The 21,782-nt window shown below is 35.4% G+C and overlaps 1 protein-coding gene across 1 annotated transcript in view; it reads right to left on the bottom strand.

The window, feature by feature from the left end:
• RYR2 (ryanodine receptor 2) overlaps positions 1-21,782 on the bottom strand; it is a 380,434-nt gene that overhangs the window by 271,142 nt on the left and 87,510 nt on the right. Inside the window, exon 2 of the mRNA XM_030944688.1 lies at positions 13,165-13,284. Coding sequence (XP_030800548.1) covers positions 13,165-13,284 — 120 coding nt within the window. The remainder of the gene's footprint in view (positions 1-13,164; positions 13,285-21,782) is intronic.

Raw genomic sequence — 21,782 nt, 5'->3', positions numbered from 1 at the left:
ATAAAAAAGAAGGAAAGGAAGAAGGAGACAGACAAACATAGGGAAAAACAGCTAGTGGTGGAACTGAGGTCAGACATAAATACATTGCAATCATTCCATTTTCAAATCTTAAAACACAAGACAGCTCCATGCCCTCAGCGGTTCTCTTGAATTGTGTTGGTTGCCTATGCCACATGCTGATCTCCTTGTTAATCTGACCTAAACAACCAACTGCTTTAATTTTCTTAAAAATACTCTCTGTGGTCACATATATGAAATTTCACCATCTTGTCCAGATCTCCAGGTGCAGAAGTCTCCCATAAGGGAAGTGTTAGATTTAATAAAACCAGCAGTGGAAGAAACCTTGATACACTGAGCGTACTTTCTGTTGATACATCAAACACTCTTCTACAGTAGTTTTTGTCTGATTACAGGGAGTTACTAGTTTTTATTCTCTATTAGTTTGCACAGCAGCGAAGACAAAACTCCTTCCTCACTTTGATTTTCAGAGAGTGAAATGTCATCTGCTGGTCACTGTGTAGCAGAGCTCATTGGCAAAGAAAATTGTGTGTGCCTGAAACTTAATCTGTACAAACTTGAAGGGATAAAAGGAAACTGCTTGCTGGGGTTTTTCCTTCTCACAATCTTCTTTAAAAATCCATAAGAAACCTACTTCTACTTAAGATATACTTACTAAAGTACAATTAGAGTATTTTCCTTTATACTGAAAACAGAGTTTCATCTTACAATTTTTCAGTTTTTGCTCTTTGGAAATAGCTTTGATCCTGAAATCTGTCAAAGGTCTTGAGGCCATTATTAACAGAGCAGACTCTTAATCACTTGGAAGCTGTAATTCCTGGTAAAGTATTTGCTTTCTGTATAGATTAAGGGCTGCATACATTCCATCTTTAAATGGATAAGAGGCTTTTTCCTCTTACCCTCCATCTCTTCCCTCTAGTCTCCTTTCTAACCTAAGGACATAAACCTCACATATCTACATTACTGAGAGCTGTTTCCTTTTTTATCTCTTTTTGAAAATTTAAAAGTCTTTGCAACAGATAGAAGTGATATTAGATAAGCAGCCATACAACTACACTGCAGCATTGATGGATAAACTTGGTCAATCAGCTCAACTCCCATCACAACATTTGCTGCTGTAGCCAGAAGCTTAGATGAACTTAATTAATAGTGTATCACCCTAGTGCAGTGAAAATGTGTTACTTTTTAAGGTAATTAGGAAAATTTCATGCTGATTAATAAAATAAGAGAAGCTCATAGGATCAACAGCACTACAGAGGGTCTAGGCACACATCCAAATTAACAAAACATGGTTTGTTTATCTTCATATTAATGCTGAAAATTCTATCTTATTATGCTAATCTTATGTGTATAATTCAAAACTTTAATGTTCTCTTTTATTCTTAGAGATTATGTTGTATTTGTGGCTACTGCAACAAGTAATGGAAAAATCTAGGATGATTATTATCATGGGAGGGTACTGTTGCTTTAGAACCTGGAAAGAAGCACTCTACCCTTAAATTCTTGTAGCATCAGAAAGATGACCTTTATAAAATACTATTTTGTCCTTCTCTGAAAAACATACCAGATAGCCAAAAGGAAAATCTTCCTAATCCCTGACCAGATTTAATATAAACCAAATACATTACAGCAGTCATATTTCTAAGTAGCAACCCTGTAACCTTTCAGGATCAAACAAATAGGGCAGACATGCACATGTTTTGTGCGTGTAATAAGTGGCACAGCCTGACCTGTGTCAGTGGAAGTTCTTGCCCTTGCATAATAACCAATAGGCCATTATTTGCTGAGATTCTCTTACTCTTAAATTTATCCCATATCTGAAATCGTCACAGTAGAATTTTCACATTTAAAAGTACATCCAAATAAACATAAACACTAATCCTTCCAGAATACCAACTGCTATGAGCAATTCATCTACATTGCAGTAAACATGAAAAACTATGTCTAAGAAAAGTAAAATCTGCTTATTTATCTCATAAATTATCAACTAAAAAACATAACAGACATAAAATTTTAACTTTTAAGGATTTTGTTGTAGGTTTTAACTATTATATTTTCCATTGTATGTTGCTGAAATCAGTGGTCAACCTGTGTACCTAAGAAAATCAAATATTGCTCAGTGGGGCACTGGGAGTTTATGCTCTGATTCACCTCTGACTTGCCCTTAAATGAAGGAAAGGAGGTGCATCATCAGCTCTCTCCTGGGCAAGACAGTTTAAAATTATATTTAAAAAAATACATTACTTTCGAAGATATATACATCCACCTCTGAAGGGTAAAGCAAATCAATCAGAATCGTATATTGAAAGTTTTTTAGTAAAAAAAAAAAATCTATATTTAATAATGAAGTTCTTGTAGTTCAAGAGAGACTCTAGCAGATAATTTGGGCCAGGGACAGAAGGATTTGAAAAGTCCTAAAAGCAAAGACTGCCTGCCAGGAAAATTCCCGGGAATTAAGGACTTATACTGACAAGGTTCCACTGCTGATTAAAAGTGCAATCATACTTTCAGGAATAAATATCTGTTTGGAAAAAAAAAGCTAACCATGTATAGAAACTGTGGCTTATGTATCAATGTCTAAGTTTTATGTATCAATGTCTAAGCTTGCCTGGGCATGGCACTACATCTGAACATCCACTGCATGATGTGAAAACAAACACTTGTTTTAGTATACAGCCCTATTAACTACAAAATCAAAAAGAACACTTGCAAGAGTAATTTGTCCTTAATATTCAAATTTTGTTCTTTCTTGGTATAGGGTGCCCAAATATTGCTACTAAGCTGTTAAGATAAAACCAACTGCTGCTTTAAATAATTTTTTACTTGTCATTCAGTAACACAGAGAACGAACAGCTTCCACAAAGTAATGTCTAGACAGAAATACCCACATGTATTTCCCACCTGCCTCAGAAGTGAATTATGCAAGAAGTAATAAAGCAAGAGGCTTAAAAATTTAGATATGGTAAGGACAGTCTCAAGGACCTAAACAACCTGTGGACTTTTTTTCCTGCTACACTTGAGTACATGTTCAGTGAGGAGTTAAATGAGGAGGAGTATAACAAGTTCACAGATATCACCCCTCCATGAGAGTATGGCATTCATTTAGATCACTGACCAACCTGGAGTTTCCTCCTTTATCACAGAGTCAAGATCTTTTTCAAAATTTCACATTCTGACATCAGATAAAAAGATGACTACAGAACTTTGCAGACACCTATTACACACAAGAACATATCATTTTCTAGATGGTTCTAATTTTAATTTGCCAATACCTTAACTTTCAACAACCCAGGGAAAGATGTTTCACTCCCTTACTCAGGTCCCTGTCTATGCTGGGGTTTAAAATAACCTTTCAATTGTCTGGTATTGGTTTATTTTCTAAAACACAGACAAAAAAAAACTCCACATAATTGTAAGTTCTTCAAAATAACCAAAATTCTTTTTCATTAATTATTCTAAGGAATTCTCCTTTTCTGTAGACAAAAAAAAATTAGTAAGAATTATGTAGACAGTTATGTGTATCACCTCCGTGATAAAATAGCCAGAAACATGCAAAACAAAAAGGAATTATTTTGCCAATTTGAGCTAATGAAGACTTACATAGTCATTAATCTATAATGCATTTTTCAAATGTATCAGCCCAAAGAGGCTTAATTTATTGTTAGTGTACTTCAGACCAAACAAATCAAATATCAAATAGGGCACTCAAAGCTTATTAAGTTTTATTCTTAAAACAGCTAATCAAACTAGGCACGTTTCTTCTTTAAAAATAAGACCTTATTGCAATTTGACTTAATTTCTATTGGCCTTTTTATTTGCTAATACTCAGTCAACTTACATACACTAGAAAGAGAAATTCTGTATTGATGGGCTTTCTAAGTTATTGAATAATGGGCACTCAAATGGTTTCTTAGAAAGTCAGCTCATATTTCATACTGCACTGAGCAGAATATTTGTTTGCTTTCTGGGACCTCTGTCCAACCTTCTCATGCAAGTCCTGTGCTAGCCCTGTTTCTTCTTCTCTCGCAGTACTCAAAATGCCACAGAGATTTGCAACTTTCCTTCATGTCGAAATAGCTTGTCCCTGCTGTTTCCTTTAAAGATCAATACATACCTTGGCAGGTTAAAGCATCTTAAACTATCAAAACTAATTCATCCTACATTATCTAAAGCCATTTGAACAACTCTTGATTTTGATCTGCAGTTCTGTCAATTATTGCCTTATCACCAGCTGTAAACTTTGTACTGTGCAAATATAATTGGTCAATACTACAAGAAACACCAAGAAAACCTGAAATTCTTAAGTGCCTGTTACCATTAAAAGACATTTAGATGTGGGATAGAAGCAGAGTTTGAAGTATTAAGGGAAGATTGTATCAGATGTTTGAAATCAGCCTGGTGACAATGGTTTCCTGATTTTTAATCGCATGTAAAAAGCCAGTGCTCATGAAAAAGCAACACTTTTGTGCAAGGTGTCTTCGTAAATATGCCAAGACAAGAGTACAAATACCTGGAAGATGGAATAAACTTCCCACTCCTAAATATATTCTTTATATACAGTAGGGAAGAAAAAGAGAACTTGGAAGGAGTTAAAGCTCCATAATATCCATTAGCATTATTCACATATTCACATTCATCTCTATTATGTACAGGTTTTCAAACAAACAGCAGACATTCAGCAGTTATTCAAAAACAATTAAACACTCATGAAAAGCAGCCTGAACTGTAACCTTGAGCATTTAGATAATCTTCAGGAGCATAATAACTTATTTTACCATCTGGCCTGTATTTTTTTAATGCAAAACAAAGCAACTGTTCTTTTGTTTGTGAAACCAGAAAAAGTTAATCTTGTATTTGTACATGGTAACCCAACAGTCAGCACTAGGAAAGTTACTAAAACAACTTGCATTTGTATTTCAAACACAGGGTCACAAAGCACACATCTTCAAACTCCAAACTACTTCCACTTGCCCAACTTCCCTCATCCAATTCAGACTATTTATAAACTAAAAATCCTAATTTAGTGATGAAAATATTCTTTTTATGATAGCAAATCACAGCATTTGTCAGTTGCTACAAAAGCACAAATAATCTTCCTCCTTTTTCATGGGGAAGTAAACAGGAGGTAGAGTCTAAAATCTTGAAAATCACAACCCAAAAGGTCTGTCTCAAAAAGTCTTAAGAAATAAACCAAAAAATATTTTATATTCTCTTTTCCATGTTGTTTCAGATATGATCAACATTGGATACCTCAAACACAGATTTACTCATTAATAGGCCACATTTCTTTGCCCTAATTTCTGACAGCCCATTGGGCTAAGATTATTCATAGGAGTCTGCTGAACCAAATTTAGACTAACAGTTCTTAAAAATACTGAGTACAAAGTAGCAATACCATGACTTAAAGTGCAAAGAAGGTACCAAGCTAATTTGGAACCGCTGTTTTAGACAAACATTCATCTAAAAAGCTTAAAATAAGCATTTATACGTTTATGTGTTCTTAGCTTGAAACACAGATTTATTAATGTTTTTTTCAGGTTTTCAGATGTGTAGCTACATATCAGCCTAATTAAAACTCAAATGACTGCTTTGTAACTACTCTGCATGTACTAATGAAGTACATTTCACTCCAACCCTTCAGAGAAAATATTTAAAATGCTGAGCTCCAGGGGACTTGGCAGAACATGCCAGCTGTGTAACCTTGTGATGTTCAGTTTCCCAGGGTAAGGCAGCAAGTCTGAAGCTTCTGGTGTGAGCCTGCACTGAAAAGCCAGCACTCAAACTTGCATCAGACATGAATGTACCCAAATAAGAACTCCTACCTCAAAATATTTTTAATTTCCTCTATATATCACTTATTTATCTTTCAAGGACTTTCTTATTGTATTTTACTACAGTTACTGTATTTGGTGAAGACAAGTAATCCGTTTGTAGTCCTTAATATATAGTCCCAAGATTATTAAAGAGTCACAAGGTTTATGTACTAAATGGGGAAAAAGACAAACCCAACCATCAAAACCCATCAACTGTGCACTTGGATGAAGGCACTGCTTTGAACAGACTGTTCAAAATGCAAATAGATAAACCAATCATGCAATGATAGCAACTTTCCTTTTTACTAGGAACTGAGCTAAAAATGTTAGGACTCAGAAAATAAATCACAGCAAACTGGCAGGCTTTTAGAAGCCTCTAGAAACTTACCTAACCAATTACAGGACTGTACACCACATATTTGACTACATTTGATCACAGTGTTTGTGTTACAGCCATATCTCAGACAAGATTTTTCAGCATAATATCTGCTTCTTTTTCCATTTTAATCTCTAAGTAATAAGACACCTAAACAGTTACTGGGATATATAGTTATAAAGGAAAACTGATTTAATGGGATTTTTCAGGTTTTCTTCACTTATTTTAGACCAGAAGTGCAATTCCTACATCTGTTCTACCAAAAAAAAAAAAAAACAAAAACAACCCACACAAATGAAAACAAGCACAAAAAAAACCAACCAAAAAAACCCCCTAAACAAACAAAGAAAATACACCCAAAACAGCCACATTATATGTGGGTTTGTAAACATTTAGGGTTTGTTTGTTTTTAACATGCATTTAGATAATGATGAAAGTTGCAAACCACATTTTGTCTGGAGAAATTACAACTCATGTTTTGTTCATTATATTTCATAAATTTTATAACTTTGGGCTAAGCTTCTTGAATGGATGGCCTCTGTCACTAACAGTGTGAAACAACTCATTAATATTTTAAAAAATGAGATTTTGAAATTTTTCTTGCATTGTTTAGTTGATAGCAGACATGATGCATGCATAGATATCACATGTACTATCCTTTCATTCAGTGCCATCACTTGGAGTATGATCATTAACTAAACTGACCTACAATATTACTTTGATTCTATCTTTCAGCTTTTGTTACTATACCTTCAGGTTACATGTCATGAACTCTAGCAGCATATTTAGGAATTCAGAACTTTCCTTTGGAGTTTTTTTCCCAGATGCTTTATGAATTACAGTGTTACATATTCCGAAAATACATTTTGACTAGAAAATCCCAAGTACACAATGCATTTAAAATTTTAAAATAAAACTCCATGGGTTCTAAATTACTAGTATTAAGCATTCAGGGTTATCCCCAAAACCAGAGAACTGGTCTATAATAATGTCTTACTTTAAAAATATTAAGTAAGTGAGCATCATTTAAAAAGAAACTCTTTCCCATTCATGAATGCACAGTTTGAAGATAGGAAGAGCTTTAAATTCATATTTTGTAGCAAATAATGCCTTATTCAGCTAAAACTTAATGTGTATCTCAGGCAAAACTAGATTCGATAAAAAATATTTCTTTACGATCCGAAATAATCCATGCCTGTATGAATTTAAAACTTCAAATATCTGCTTCAAGGGGAGATATAATGAAAAATGAAAATAAGGTTTCACAGATTGGATCATTGATTATTACACTGTTTAATCTGTGGTGACCTGCTTGATATCACACATTTTGTTTCCTTTTTAAAAACTACCTGAGTTACAGGTGACAGTACAGATATTTTATATTGTTATACCTAGTAACAATGCTCACAATTTTCAGCTGATATAAAAGCCACATTTCTATTGCTGCTTTACAGCCATGGAGATCACACAGTGTTTTTCACAGTCCAAATGTTTCACATTCCTTTTAAATTATTTAATTTCCATCTCAATAAACATTTATGTTGGTTTCTGGGACTAATTGCAAGGATCACAATCAGGTCTGATGGATATAACTACCAATCTGCATTTAGGCCCAAAATTTGTACAATATGTACAAGAAGTAAAAACTGATTTAGATATACGTAAATAATCAAGAAAATATTTTAAAATTGTAAACCCTATGTTGCATAAAACTATATACAATGTTGTGAAGCACACTGGTTTTATTTACATTACTCCTAGAGAGCATTTTACTGGGAAAGAATGACTCACTGAACAAAATCCTGCCTGATCTACACCTATGAAGACTTCATGTACCTATGTCCAATTTATGTATGTCAAGTAGGCCAAGTAATGTGTAAGTATTCATAAATTCTCTTCATTTAAATAAATGAAATCACCAGTTTTAGTCAAAGTTGGCTAAATGGAGTCCTCTGAACATAAGATTACGTAAGATTAAATGCCATCTTTATCATTAAATGGGAATAATCATTTTGGCAATATGACACAAAAGCAATTTAAATGGCCCTAGAGGTGCAGCTACAAAGCCCTGACAAAATTTTTTACTTATTATAAAAGGATGAAATGGAAACTCATGTACAGAAATGAACCAAAGCAACTACATCAAAAAAATTCCAAACAACCACATTACTAAATGACATATACACAGAATGATCCAATATAAACACAAGCAAACAACAGTAATGCAATTTCTGAGAATGAACCAATTTTTTAACTGCTCAAAAAGTATCTGCTTGCATCCATATGTTAATAGACACCACATGCTTTTTTATCTATTTGATTTACACAATCAAAAACTGTGCACAATGCAGATACTGTTTCTCAACTGTCAGAGAGAGTTTCAGACTCAGTCTCTCTGGAGACAGATTTGTCTTGGCCACTGAGAATATGTTTGCTGTAAAAGACAAAAAAAAGACAGCAACCCTTGCCTTCAGATCTTACTCTCTGGAAGACAGAGAAAAAGAGTTCTTCTCTCAGAAGCAATCAGGGTACAGGAGTTCAGGCCAATGTCACACCCTTCAGGATGACACTCTTCTCCAGACACATCCATACATAATTTGACTGCTGGCATGGAAACAGCTGGCATGAATACCTAAAGAATCATACTTCCATGTAGCCTTGCCTGTGCCAGATATAACCTTCTCCAATCCCTGCCCCCCATTCTCCTCTTCCCTTTAAGCATAGCCAGCTGTCCAGCTCCAGCCAATTCATCTGACCAAAAAAAGGGCAAAGATAAAAATCAAATTATTTGTCAGCACAAGAAGCAGTATGTCAGTCTTACCATCAGGCTTTATTTTCTACTCCCTTACACAACAGTAGCATCTAGGGGCCAACAAACAACAGAGCATCTCTAATATACTGTGGATAATGGAGCCACAATTCCCAAGCAACTGGCATACAAAAAATCTGAAGAACCATTCTGCTCTGACACACAAGAGACTCTTCAAAAGCAAAATGGAAAATAACTTATCAAAGTCATACTTCCATTTGAAATACCTCCTTAACTTTACAAATAGAATTATTATCAGTTTCTGGACTCTGCTCTCAGCACTGTAACTTACTATATGTAAAAAGATCAAACCATAGGATCACACACTGCACTGCCTTCTTGCCTTCTTCAGAAAGTTAAATGAAGGACAAAAAAAAACACCAAAAAAAAGCTTGGGTGGCCTTTTAGACCTTCAAAAACCCTCACTATGTTATCCTCCTCTCTCTCAAGTCCAAATTACAGAGACTTCAAGAGGGAAAAAAGCCCCACACATAGTTTTTATCAGTACTTTTAAATGATGTAAACTAGGTCTATACCTCAGGGCATAATGAAATTAATATGAGTTTACCACCTGCCATAAAAACAGGAAAAAACCCAAACCCTTATGCCATTTAGAAAAGCATAACTTAGCTTTCAATGTTCTGCTGTGGAGTGATTCACAAGGGATCAACACCACCTTTGTGACTGACCCAGAGCTGAGTATTTTTCATCCTGCACTATGGACAGGAATAGTTTTCAGAAACTGTTAAAACACAGCTCCACCTTGTTTCCTTTTCAGCAATCCATGCATTATTTAAGTCTAAAGAAAAATTACTTCACTAGCAAGACAACATCATCTTTTAACAAATAGACTTCCTCATATGACCAATATGTTTACATAAGGAAAGCAACAACTAACATTCAAATGTAAAGAAATAGATCTCACTGATCTTGAGATAAGTTAATTCACGTTTTAATAAAAGGGATGAATTTAAAAGTACAGCAAACAATGATGAAGCAGAATTACCGATAGACAATTCCACAAACAGAAGTTTACAGGTCTGCTGGTTTTGGCAGGAGTTGAGGTAATTTTCTGCCCAGTGGCTGGCACAGGGCTGAGTTTTGGATTTGTGCTGAACACAGGGTTGATAATAGAGATGTTTTTGTTGCTGCTGAGCAGGGCTTGCACAGAGCCAAGGCCTTTCCTGCTTTCTCAGTTTTACCCTTCTGATTCTCTCCCTGGTCCCACCCCTGATTCCACTGGGGGAGTGAGTGAGCACTCTGTGTGGGGCTTGGCTGCTGGCTGGGGCTTAACCATGACAATGAGACTTCTGCTTTTTTTCCTGACAGCCATCCCTTATTTTCTTCTTCTTCTTCTTTATGAAATAAAAATTCATGCTACATATATGACAAAATTTCATATTTTCATATTTCAAGAAATAATCATATGAGATAAGGAAAGTAAGCACTTTAAATTTTGTCTTCCGCATGCCTCCTTTGGGTTTTGTTATTCTTGCTGCTGCAACTTCTTCAATATTAAAAATTTTTTATGGTTTATAAATCTAATATTGTTATACACATGACACTTCCAATCTATTCCTAGAAGATCTCTTTTGAGACAGATTTGCTTTGAAATTGGTAGAAATTGAAATAGAAATATTTTTTTGTTGAGCTACTCTACAGATGAGGTAGTCATGAGTTTATCTTGGGCGAGCCTGTATGTTTTATATTCAGCACTGTCTCCTGTTAGTAAAATTACACATAATTTAGACCTGATGTCTTGTTTATCTGTTATCTTACCCTTCAATATACAGGGTCAATTAGTGCAAGGCTGCAAATTGTTGCATGTCAAGACCTTTTCTAGTCCTCAACCCCCTCCACCAGCGAGCAGGCTGAGGTGACAAGGAGTTGTGAGGGGACATTGCTGGGACAGCAGACTCCAACAAACCCAAGGGATATTCCAGACCATATGACCTCATGCTCAGGAGGGGAGATGAAAAAGGAAGCAGGGGGTGATCAGAATGACAGCCTTTGTTTTCACAAGCCACCATGATGCACAATACAGCCTTGCTTTCCTCAGGATGAACACCTGGCTGCTCATGGGAACAGGTGAGTGAACTCCTTGTTTTACTTTGCCTATAAATCTTCTGCCTTATCTCCCAGTGTTATTGCTGTACAGAGATAAGTGTTAATAGTCAGCTGTTAGCAAATTATTCTATCAAGATATATCTTCAATTTGACCATTACTTAAGTAGTGTGAAATATTTAGTGATCCTGGGGCAGGAAAGTGCACACAAAGAAGTTGTGCTAATAAAACGTCAGCTGCACCGTGAGGACCCACATCCTGAAAGATACTGGAGAAAAGCACTGTATAGCAACAAACATTCTCAAAAATGCAAGTCCAGGATGATAGCTGAAGTCTATTACTCATGTTTCGCCTATTTCTAGTGCTTGGGTTTGCATCCCATCCTTGATCCCTGCCTGTAAATCAGATGCCCCACTACAATTTGCAGTAAGGGCATCACAATCCCACTCTACCTGGAAAACAGCCTCTAAGACACGCATTTTAACAGGCTCGAGAATTCTGTTGGAACTATTTTCAAATTATCGCACCTCTTTGAATATTTCCTATGTTCTTCCTTACATAATGCAATAGTAACATGCTATGGATACAGACATGAGGGATAAAAAAAATTTATTTACTCTTATTTATAGTCAACTTTGCTTTAAGGATTTGATAATTTTATGCCTCCCTCAGTATTTATATCTACGAATGACTTCAGATGAGTTCATCCTAGCAACTGTCAGCCCTCAAAAATTAAAACACAGATGAGCTGCATGGGCTTTCTATTGTTTGTTTTTTTTAGCCCCAAGCTCATGAAGAATGAGAAGAATACAGATTGCTTCATAAAACAAGAAGAAAAAGCAGCATCAGCAAACAAGCATACAAAACATATGAAATCTACACTGTATTCCTTAAAGACAGGAATATTCAGGAGTTTTATATGGGAAGAGAGAGACTGTAGATGTAATATCCAAACCTGCTGAATGATAAGAAATTCATTAAATAAGTCTTTCAGGCCTCACAGGCAACTAGAACTACAACCACTTCTATCCTAGCACATTTTTATTGTTAAAAAGATTCATTTAAAACAGAGCAGCATGAATTACTTCATCAAGATCACTGCTATTATAATGAATCATTAATATCCTAGTGAAAAATTTATTATTATGAATAATGCATTCAAAATGATGAGACAGAAAATGAAGCATTACTCTGTGAAGTATCAGAGAAAATCAAAGTGATGTTATGAAAGCTGGCAAGATAACCATCATTTTTTGTTCTAAATCTTTCTAGATGGCTTTTCAGATGCTTTACCTTTATTATATTTTCTTGTTGAATATTTATATTTTAACTAAAGAAAAAAATATGTTAAACAACATTCTTCCCTTTCTATGAAAAAATGTCCAAGTATATCCATTTCTTTGTCCACAAAACCAGTTCTGCCCTCAGGAGGCCCATTTTTTTCTTCATAATATTTATTTGAACATCTGTGTTTGTGAAACACAATCCCTTCTCTGCAATAAACAGCATAGTTATTTTTTGAAACTATCTACTGCATATATACCAGAGTTAGAGGAGGCTTAGATAAAATGTGTTAGATGAGGTAATTTTGATAGTTGCACTATGCTCAGATAGGGAATCAGGTCTCGAAGTAATAATCATTTCAACATAAATGACACAGAATAAAAACTTACTACAAATATAATAATTGCTTTCTTTTCTGTGAAGTTAGAATCAGAGCAATCAACTTGTCTTTCAATTTGCAATACACAAGTTGCTTTGTGGCTTACTGCAACTGAGTTCAGACAAGCAAAATAACAAGCATATTATTTGGGGTGGCATTTGGCAACTAACTAGTTTTAAAGTAAACTAGTAAACTAGTTTTAAAGTAAATTAAAATAAATTGAAAACACCACACTAGAGTCCAGCCAAAGGACAAAGGAAAAAATATTCTTTTAATGGGCATTAAATATTCCTTTTGTTCTTGATAGACTTGATTTGTCCCTTTTCCTTGACAGATTTGTACATATTACATCAAAGCAAGCAATGTTACAACTATCCTTGCTTTGTGACATGAAATGACAATTAAAACACCCAGTGGTACCTTAGAATTAGATGTGGATTCCAAAAAGCAAAGCCTGTTGCCAAATCCTTCTGCAGCAAGACACAATTTCTGTTGCTCCTTGTGAACGGTTGCAGTGCACTGCAGAACCACTTCATCATCCTACCAAAAAGAAAAAGCAAAAAGAGAACTAGGGTTATGTTTCGGACCCAGTAAGACCTATGGAAGCTTTTAGAAAATAATTGTTAAATGCACAAACTTTTTTCCCTGAACACAAGCAGAATCAAACCCCAGCATATTTTTTTATTTTGAATTGTAAATGTGAGCAAATCAATTAAAAGAATTTTTTCTGTTTACCTGTCCTGGTAATAAAAGTCAGAGCAGGAATTTTATTTTAACTACACGCGAAGTACACAGGAATTAGTATTTCTTTCATAGGTCAGCCATACAATGCAAAGAAGTAGAAAAGCTTTAAATCAATTAATTGATGGGTACCATACACATGTGAATTAACTTGTTTGTGTATATACTGCACATATTCTAGTTAGTGCAACTTGCCTAGAAGGTTGTAAAGAAATAAGGAAAAAAAGGAAAAAAATGTTCTTCCTATCTTCAGAGTCATTTTGTACATATAGTTCATAAATTAGTGGTTTTTGCAGTAAGTTGAAAAGTATAATCTTGTGTAAATAAAGGATTTTACTTCCAAAAAGCTAGTGCCTACTCACTGCTGCTCCTTGTAAAAGCTGTGGAGAGAACTACCCACAGTTTCTTAAAAGAAGGAGGTGTGGTAACTTGCTGAGACTTTTGCAAACAAGAAAGGCTGTGATAGAAGATAATAAAAGTATGATGAAGAAGCAGAGTGCTGAAGCTCATCAGAGAAAGTACTACCACTATCTTATACCAAGTTTAATACACTTTATGAACTTTTCAATTAAGTGCTCTGTGCTTATCCTAATGTGCAAGCATATAAAGACAGACAGGAAATACTCAGAATTAAAAGGAAAAATAAGTTATTGGGACAGCTGTCCCATAGCTTTTCTCAGTATTTCAAAGAAAGGAAGTTCTAGGAGAAAGCAATGATATCTTGCACACAGCAAAGCAAACAGTGTGTTCCTTAGTCCTTAATATGTATTAACTAAAATTTTACAGGACTATTTCTGTGTAGTAATAGTTAAAGATCTTATCAACAAGCCCTAAAAAACAGAGGCAGACCGTTATTTAAATCACAGTTCTTCTAAGTAACACAATCAGCAGCTTAAGAATCTCTATAGAAATATGGTTCCAGTTAAAGAAAGAAAATTTTGTTGCAATGAATCTATTTTCTAGCAAAGATTTTCTGGTTTAGAATAGAAAAAATAGCATCTCCCTATGCATTCTGCCAATTCATTTATGAGTTTCCAATAATAAATTTCACATGAATGATTATGAAGAGGCCATACTGAACACTGTAAATAAAATTCAATAAATAGAACAATAAAACTACAGGATGAAGCATGCAACTGGAAGCAGAACAGGCTGAGACCTCAAAAATGCATGCATTAAAGCAGGAATGTTCACCAAAGGAGTTGTTCTTATAGGCAGTTTGCTATAGAGGGACATTCAGAAAAGTTCATCAAATTAAATGAACGCCTGAATTTAAATTGAACTGAATAATTTGATGCCACCCATAAACACTCATCCTGAATTAAGCTAGTTTTTCATTTGGTTCCATTTACTATACTCAAATAATTTAACTAGACTAAATTAAATTGTATCTCAATCTGAAAAGAACAGGAGCTTAAATAGGGTTTAATAGGACACTCAAAAAAATTAATTTCTGTTACCCTTTTTAATTGTCCTCATATGTAAAAGGTAAGTGTAGGTAAAGCAGTTTTCCTTGTATACCAGCAAAAGTGTCCATGCTGCAATCCACAGTCAATTGTAGAGGGGAAAAGTAATAACTGCTTCCAGTCAGGCATTAAATCCAAAAAACGTAATACATGCATACGTGACTGGTGAAGCTCACAACGTAAAATTGCAGCTAACAAAGAAAATCCCTGAAGGCCAATATCAAGGACGGAAAAGACCACACATACAGACCTAACAGCTCTGTTGTGTACTCTTTGTAAAAGTAACATTATCTATTAAAACCCAGAGTATTTGGGGGAAAGAGCAAGTGGTTGGTTGTGTTTATTTTTTAAAGCACTACATTACTATTTCCTAATCTTAATTACATTTGATTCAAATAAAGTTTCTTTTCAGGTTAAAAATAGTGGTGTTAGATTGAAGCTATATAAATACACTCTCCTTCATCTTTCTCTTCCTAGCCCGTCTTCCTGAAGTAACCACCCCAGCAGAATCAAAATTTCAGTAACCCTGTCACCATTGTCCTAGAATTGTCACCACAAAGCATCACTAAAGAAGATTCGAACATTGTACCTCCACAGCCAGAAGCAAACAACATAATAAGGCTACTTTCTACTGAAAAGAACCACTAATTTTGTTTTGTATTGCCTTTTCCTACCATTGTAAGCTAGGTTTTTAGAGAACATCTGAAAAGCGTTTGACATATCCCATCCACAAAAATTACTGCATGCTGACAGCAGCAAAATGTAAGTTGGTTTGGGGCAAGTCCCTGACATACTTAATTTCAGTTAATGATCTAATGTATCATACCCTTCCCTGTAAATCAATTAAGCTCAATTACCAGGCACACATATATAATGCAGAGGCTGACTGCCAGTGGATTAAGAACAGGAATACAGCAAATGCTAAATTTCTTGACACGCAAACTTACTCGATACATTTTGCAAACATTTTCCTCTTCCTTCTCTGTGTAGTGTATGGCACAAAGAGATTATTTTGTTACATACTTGGAAAACAAAAAAAAGACATTTTATTAATAAATGCTTACAAGTTAATGAAAGTCAATCATTCTCCCATACCATTTTCCAAAGTTTGTTTCTGGGTTGGTAGGACACGTTCATTAAAACAAATCAAATTTCAACTCTGTTGTATTTTCTTGGTTTTCTATAGAGATGTTCACAATAAATGTTCTCTTAATTCAGGCCTCAGAGTCACAGTGTTGTGGAACTTACTGTTCTAGTCCAGGTGGTGTTGAAACAACTGGCACAGAAGATTAAGAAAGATGTGCTGCCATTGTCAGATCACATGAAAGGTAATTACAGATAATGAGTGTCACACACACAGAGAGCTCTAAGTTACTTTGCATTTCTGTGCCCATCATTATAGAATTGTCTAATATAGGCTCCATATTAGATTCAGTCTTCCAACGCTTTCTGACTATGTGTTCAGAAGATTTCCCATAGATATTCCACTTGAGTCAGTTGCAGAATTATTTTAAGATGCATAAATCCATTACATTTCTTTAAAGTAGACTGGTAAGTGGGCAAGCATCTCATCAGTGTTTTTCTAAACCTGTTTCCAAATCGGCAAATGATAAGCAGTTTCAGCATCAAGAGAGTTAAAAATGCAATATTTCCTTATCTTAAGTCACACCACCAAAGAGACCTTCACTAAAGGTCTCTTTGTTCTTATACAAAGAACACTACAACACGCATCATACTAAATTTCTATTAAAGAAAAATATCTTTCAGATATTTTTACATCTTGAATTATGAGATGTGTCAAACTGTTTCATTCCTTCCTATTATCTTCTGATATTAGATCATCATCGCTTTTCCTGTCAGGTCAACATAATTTATAGTTCAAAGGGCTGTAACTGTAGCCTTCAAAAGTTAAGAAAATACATCAACTCTTTTCATACATGACTGAAAATTCAGGGTAGAAGAGGCAATGCAAAGTTCCTGACCATAATGCTGGTGCCTTTTAAACACATCTGAGAACATTATTTAATATCGCAGTAAACTAAACAGACAAAGATCTGAGAGTTCAAGAAACGAACTTCAAGCACAGGTGTTTAATGCTAAAATTTAATCACTTGTACAAACATTTTATCCATATCGAATATAAACTCTTGGACAGAGTGTTTCAAGACATGCAGAAGTCTGTGCATGTCTGTGCACAGCTGCACTGACAACATGAAGTGCATAGCCAAAAGAACAAACCTAGTCTTTTGTAATACAGTTATAGGTCTTTGCAATAGATCAAGATAACATACTTTGATAAAAAATAGCATGTCTCAATAATTTTGAAATAAATTATTTAGTATATACTTGATTTCATTAAAATGCAAATAAAAACCAGTATCTATATGAACTTCAAATTTATTTTAAAGTTCATACTCAAAACAACAAAAATAGATAAAGATTATACAACGTTTCTCATAGTCTTGAAAAAGCTTCAGTACTGCTTGGAAGAAAGAGCAGTAGCACAAACCCAAAATCCCTGCAGTCTTTTCCACTGACGGGTATTTCTGCTACTCTTGTTTTGCTGATTAATCATCACTTTGGTAAACATCTGCCTGTTTCCTCCATGGAAATTTGAAATGTTACTATTTCCATCGCAATTCCCTGTCATCATAGCAGCTTTCACTAGTAAGTCCAAAGACACTGCTTTGTCTTCTATTTTTCCAGGGGGTGGATACTGAAAGAAGAGGTACCTAGAGAGCAAGGGAAAGTAGGTCCCAAAAAACACACCAATTCTGTGCACACAATTATCAAATGTACAAGGAAATGTCAGTCCCTATAACAACAATGGAGCACAGTGCCAGGTGCATTACATTTACTGCATCTAAGTGTGAATCTAACTTGGGAAGCTGTCCATTTAGCTTAGACACTTTAATGAATGATTCTTCTATCCATTCTCATTCACCCTTCAGTTCACAATCTGAGGTGCTTCATGACACTAAGGAATTCAGAAGAGCAGTAATTAATCTCCATCCCAAAGATGTGGATGTGAGGAGCAAAGAGGATGCTATCTAGCTACAACAGAGCATGCCTACAGGAAGACAGAACTGGCACTCACACTGCCCAGCTGACTGATAACCTGACCAAAAAGGTATTCTCCTCCCCAGGTTTGAGGACTGAAGCACCATCTCTATGAAGACACGACTGGAAAGTTGAGCCTGTTCAGCCTGAAGAAGAGAAGTTGTGTGGAGACCTCATGGCAACCTTCCAACATCTCTATGTAGATATGTTTTTGTCACATTGTTCGCACATATATGCATGCATGTATTTCCTTTTAATAGTCTTACCATGTCCTATTAAACCCTGAAAATTGTCACCTCCCATGTAATGTCAATTCTACTAATCCTTAACCTTCCCAATGTTAATTCTATTAAAGAACTACAAGCATCTGGCAATTCCCACAGGTGGGCACATCTACAGTGCAATAGCTGTCAGTACCTCTTCAACATGGATGTATCTGGGATTTAGAGGGTGGAGTACTTGCTGTGGCATTTTCCTGGAAACCTGATACTTGTTGGTTTGTTTGGTTGGGGTTTTTTAAAATACCACATTCATCATGTTTGTTTTTATTTTATTTTTATTCTGCACATTGTAGTCCTTTAAGCTTTTAATCATTTCACATACTTCTATAACTTCTGAATTCATTCATATCTGGTAATGGTTTAGTGGGGAGTTAAAAGATTGAATAATTTCTTTTTTTTTCTCCATTATCTGGGAATGCAAAATACATTTTCCTACATTATGTCATTCTCCTGTTTTACAAACTATCCCATTACTACCTCCAAGTGTTTTACTTTATCCATGCAAGAAAAACACAGTATTGGAGCCTCTACTCTTGCTACAATCCTCTGCAGAAAAAGGTAAAGACAAATAAAGTAGCAATATACCACAAGCAATACCTTTATTTAGAAACACTGTATGGCCCAGCCTGAGGTGCTTAAACTCATCACATCATGACTACGACATTTGTGTTTCCCTTCCATTTCATGAAAAAAACAGGCAACCTTTTCCAAGTATTTTCCTTGATTTTAGATTTTATACTTTATATTTTACTTCTTTGCAGAGAATGCAACAAATTACATGAGTTATTACTAATCTAAATAAATTTCTGTGCTCTTCACAATCTGATTATACATAATTACCTCTCAAAGATATAATGCTGATTCTGTGTTTCTGTGTCCCGACAATATATCAATTCTGAATAGAGAACAGGGAGTGTCACATTTACAAAATTCAACAAAGATTAAACTTTGTAAGTTATGCTTGTACATTCAAATTCCTACTGTTTTTTTTTTATGACAAATACTGTAGTTAGTGGAAGGTTTCCTCAACTTCCATATGCTATAAATCAGGATCTCAGGACTGACTTTATTTTAATATCTCAATTTTTAATAACTCACAGAGGCAGACTTCTGCTTCACTGCATCCAATTTACTGTTCAGCTGTGCAACTGAACGGTGCAATGGGAATAGGTGCCACACATACTTTAATCTATTTTGTAGATTTACAAACACAAGTTTAGCCAGTACAAATTGCTTTTTGCCTAGGGAAACTGTAGAATACTTCTTGACTTATAAACTTCACCTCAACTTCCCTTTGTCTTGTTGGGATAAACACTAGATTACAGAGTAGAATTAAAGGTTTGAAGGACCTACAGGCCATCAAGCACACAACTCACAATTGCAGACAACCATATGCTATATGCTAACAGTATAATAGGGTCCACAAATCAATCCCCCAAGACAATCCTAGACATCTGACCAGCAAAAAAAAAAAAAAAATCAGATGTGACTTTTTTTATGATAGGCATCTGAGTAACATACACAAGATGCTTTGAGTCTTGACAAAAGTCCTACTGGCTGCCCCAGAGCCTTTTCCTTCTGCGATTTAGAAGGTAAAAAGCTACAACAGAGAGGTCAAGTAAAAAGTTAAGATGGTGTTTTTCCAAGTCCCTGCAGACAACAAACAGAAACCAAGATTTATGAAACACCATGTACATAACATGCAAGAACTGTGATCTGCAGAAATTAAATAGCTTTTCAACAACTTTACAGAAGACAGCAACAGAACGCTCAGAGAGCATTACTGTTAATTATTTTCTTGACTGATCAGCCAGTCAACAAACTATCAAATTGTAAATACCACTTTAGGACAATGACTCTAAAGCTTCTGATATCTGAACACAACAACTGTGACAGAAGTAAGAAAAGGCCACAAACTTTTGATTACCCTATCTGAGCTTGAACCACAGCTACACTATCTCCTTGGTTGCAGATCATCATTGCAATAGTGCAGTTCAGCCATTTTGACTCTTCATTTTGCATAAGGGAAGGACAGAGAGCAAAAGGACAAGTGATACCTACAGAAAATAAAAGGAAAGATGCAGGAATGCTGCTGGGATGCAGTCTGCTCAGGTGGTGGGAAAACTTGGCAACATTGGTATTTTTGTCACTAAAACATGGAAGAGTGGACAGGTTATACTGGTTCTTAATGCGTTAAATAAGCATTAGACAGTTGGGGAAAAGTTTTCAGAAAATAAAGCATTTTTATAGACCAGTTTAGAAGCCTAATCATTATAAGACTGCAAAAACTGCACAAGAAAACTGCCTTCAGGATGATTTATGCATAGCTCAACTTGTCTTAGGATGAGAAGAAGAGATGACTTTTCTGGTCACACAATTCTAAATGGTCTGAACATGTTTAATTGTACATGTTTTAGTTTTATCCTGTAGGAGGAGTAATTTCCTAAGAATTCAACTTCATTCCAGTGGAATCCTCCTTTGAGAAAGAAAACCCCAGGCAGAACAGATGGAATTCCAAAAGACCAGATTAGCTGGTATTTCTCAATACAGGACTATGAAGCTGGCTGCTAGTACAATAACTATGTTACCACCTCCTCCTCCTTCCCCAAAAAGTTCTAACTTAGTCATCAAAAAAATTTGCAACATTTCAGCAATGTCATAGCAATCTGCAGGACTAAAGACACATGGCAGGAAAAAAAAAAAAGAAAACCAAACCTGAAGAAAATAGCCTATGTTGAGTCACACAGATTCATATTCTGCACTTGTCAGAAAAAAAAAAGAGCTTGTCAGAAGCAAATACTAAATACAATGGGAAAAAATTGTTACACACCACATGGATAGTGTAACACTATACGGCAAAGCAGGGTTTATCTGGGAGCTGTGCTTCAACACTGCAGTGTGTCTCAGACACAGTGCCCATCCCAGTCTGTGCATTCCACAGCCACCCAAGGGAAATGAAAGGCATGATCAGAAGGCAATGAACAAACAGAATGCACAGGTCCAGCACAACCAGGTAACAATGCACCTTGTGTGCTCTGAGAAGTGCTCCATGGAGAAACAAGCATAGCACTGGCTTTGGTCTGGCTGTGGTGTTGTAGGTGACTGTAACCTTCAGCTGCACATGCTAGTCAGACACCCCCTCAAGCAAACTACTTACTAGTGATAGCAATGTGCACACAACACTGAAAGATGTTCTATGCACACATAATCCAAATGCTTCCTCTTCCAGCTCTTTTTTCCACTGAGTCATCATGAAATAGTGTCAAATTCAGTTTCAGCATTCATGTGCATGTGCTAGCATGTTCTTGACTGACTTCTACCATGTCTGCTAATGATCATATTCCCAAATTAGATGGTTCATTTTATTATTTCTCACCTTCTGTGGTCCTACAGTCTTTAAAAAAAAAGCCAAATTCAGCTGTCAATGTCTAATAATATATTTGTTTGTTACCATACTTAGCAATGGCTAACTCTGCATCTGACAAAGTTG

Source organism: Camarhynchus parvulus, chromosome 3, assembly GCF_901933205.1.
Source record: "Camarhynchus parvulus chromosome 3, STF_HiC, whole genome shotgun sequence".
NCBI classification, from domain to species: Eukaryota; Metazoa; Chordata; class Aves; order Passeriformes; family Thraupidae; genus Camarhynchus; species Camarhynchus parvulus.
This window is presented reverse-complemented; position numbering and strand designations above follow the sequence as displayed.